This window comes from Meleagris gallopavo (assembly GCF_000146605.3).
Source record: "Meleagris gallopavo isolate NT-WF06-2002-E0010 breed Aviagen turkey brand Nicholas breeding stock chromosome 2 unlocalized genomic scaffold, Turkey_5.1 Chr2_random_7180001948799, whole genome shotgun sequence".
In the NCBI taxonomy this organism is placed as follows: Eukaryota; Metazoa; Chordata; class Aves; order Galliformes; family Phasianidae; genus Meleagris; species Meleagris gallopavo.
Genome location: NW_011094053.1, coordinates 1 through 1,771, shown reverse-complemented (window position 1 = coordinate 1,771; position 1,771 = coordinate 1). Strand labels below are relative to the sequence as shown.

Sequence of the window (1,771 nt, the reverse complement as noted above, 5' to 3'; positions counted from 1 at the left end):
TGCACTTCTGGCTCTTGCTGGGCATCTACCTGGCTGCCCTCCTGGGCAACGGCCTCATCAGCACAGCCGTAGCCTGCCACCACCGCCTGCACAGCCCCATGTACTTCTTCCTGCTCAACCTCGCCCTCCTCGACCTGGGCTGCATCTCCACCACTCTCCCCAAAGCCATGGCCAATGCCCTCTGGGACACCAGGGACATCTCCTATGCAGGATGTGTTGCCCAGACCTTTCTGTTTGTCTTTCTCATGTCAGCAGAGTATTGCATTCTCACCATCATGTCCTATGACCGCTACGTTGCCATCTGCAAGCCCCTGCACTACGGGACCTTGATGGACAGCAGAGCTTGTGCCACCATGGCAGCAGCTGCCTGGGGCTCTGGGGTTCTCCATGCTCTGCTGCACACTGCCAACACATTTTCACTGCCTCTCTGCCAAGGCAATGCTGTGGATCAGTTCTTCTGTGAAATCCCCCAGATCCTCAAGCTCTCATGCTCAGATGCCTACCTCACAGAAGTTGTGCTTATTGTGGTTGGTATCCTTGTGTTTTTTGGGTGCTTTGTATTCATTGTTGTGTCCTATGTGCAGATCTTCAGGGCTGTGCTGAGGATGCTCTCTGAGCAGGGACGGCACAAAGCCTTCTCCACGTGCCTCCCTCACCTGGCCGTGGTCTCCCTGTTTGTCAGCACTGCCATGTTTGCCTACCTGAAGCCTTCCTCCATCTCCACCCCATCCCTGGACCTGGTGGTGTCATTTCTGTACTCGGTGGTGCCTCCAACATTGAACCCCGTCATCTACAGCATGAGGAACCAGGAGCTCAAGGATGCAGTGAGGAAACTGATGACCAAATGTGTTTCGAAAGCAGTGAACTGCCCACATTTTTCTATCTAAGAGTTGAAATGCAGATTTAACAATGAGACTGTCTTTTTTTGTGTGTGTATTCATTTTCTAAGTGTAATTTATTGAATGTTTTATTCCATGTTTTATTTATTCTGATGTTTTTCACCTGAATGTCATTATCCCCACCAATTAATACTCAGTTTGTACCTATGTAGTGTTGCCCTGACACTCTGTACATGAAGAAGCGGGCTCTCTGTGAATCTTAACCAAACAAAGGACATGCAATGACTTTGTTTTTCTTCCTGTGAGACATTTCTGGAGCTGCTGGGGTCAGTTGTTCTCAGAAACCCACAATCCAGCAGGAAGCACAGGGCTGTTAATCCAACTGTGCGCTGACTTCAGCCTGCAATAGCTGACGGCCATCCCTTGGCTCCTGGCTGGGGTCTGTGCTTTCAGGCTCACATCTGTCAGTGCCTCTGACAGGCCCGCAGCAGCACCTGGTTTGCACATTGTTTGTGAGATCCCCTCTTCCTCAGTTCCTGTGAGATCTTGCGTAGGAAAAAGTCTTGGATATGGGTTCTCATCTCAGAGGCTTAACCTTTTCTCTGAAGTCTCCCTTCAGTGCTTCTTTCTATTGCCACACAGAAAAGGGCATTGCATCCAGGATGCCCTAGGGTAGCTGAAGCATGCACGAGAGCCCGGGAAGAGGTTCCCCAGGACTCTCAGGAGTCATTCTGGAGCATGAATTTGTAGGTAGGAAGTGCAACTGTGGGGTAGCGCAGAGCTGCTGAGCAGGTGGTGCAGGTCCTCCTGCAGAGCTTTGTGCCCTTCTCCTTCCTGAGTAAGGTGCCACTTCCATCTCAGGAAAGGAACAGCCAACAGAGGTGAGACAGGAACTTTTCAAGAAATGCTCAGTGTTGCACTAAGAGACAGAA

At 50.7% G+C, this 1,771-nt stretch overlaps 1 protein-coding gene across 1 annotated transcript; it reads left to right on the top strand.

Annotated features, from left to right (window-relative positions):
* Positions 1 to 8: 8 nt before the first annotated feature.
* LOC109364146 (olfactory receptor 14C36-like) lies at positions 9 to 887 on the top strand (the record flags this gene model as incomplete). Its single annotated transcript, XM_019610753.2, has 1 exon — positions 9 to 887. A coding segment is annotated over one exon (879 nt), but the record flags the coding sequence as incomplete, so codon positions are not given.
* Positions 888 to 1,771: the final 884 nt, after the last annotated feature.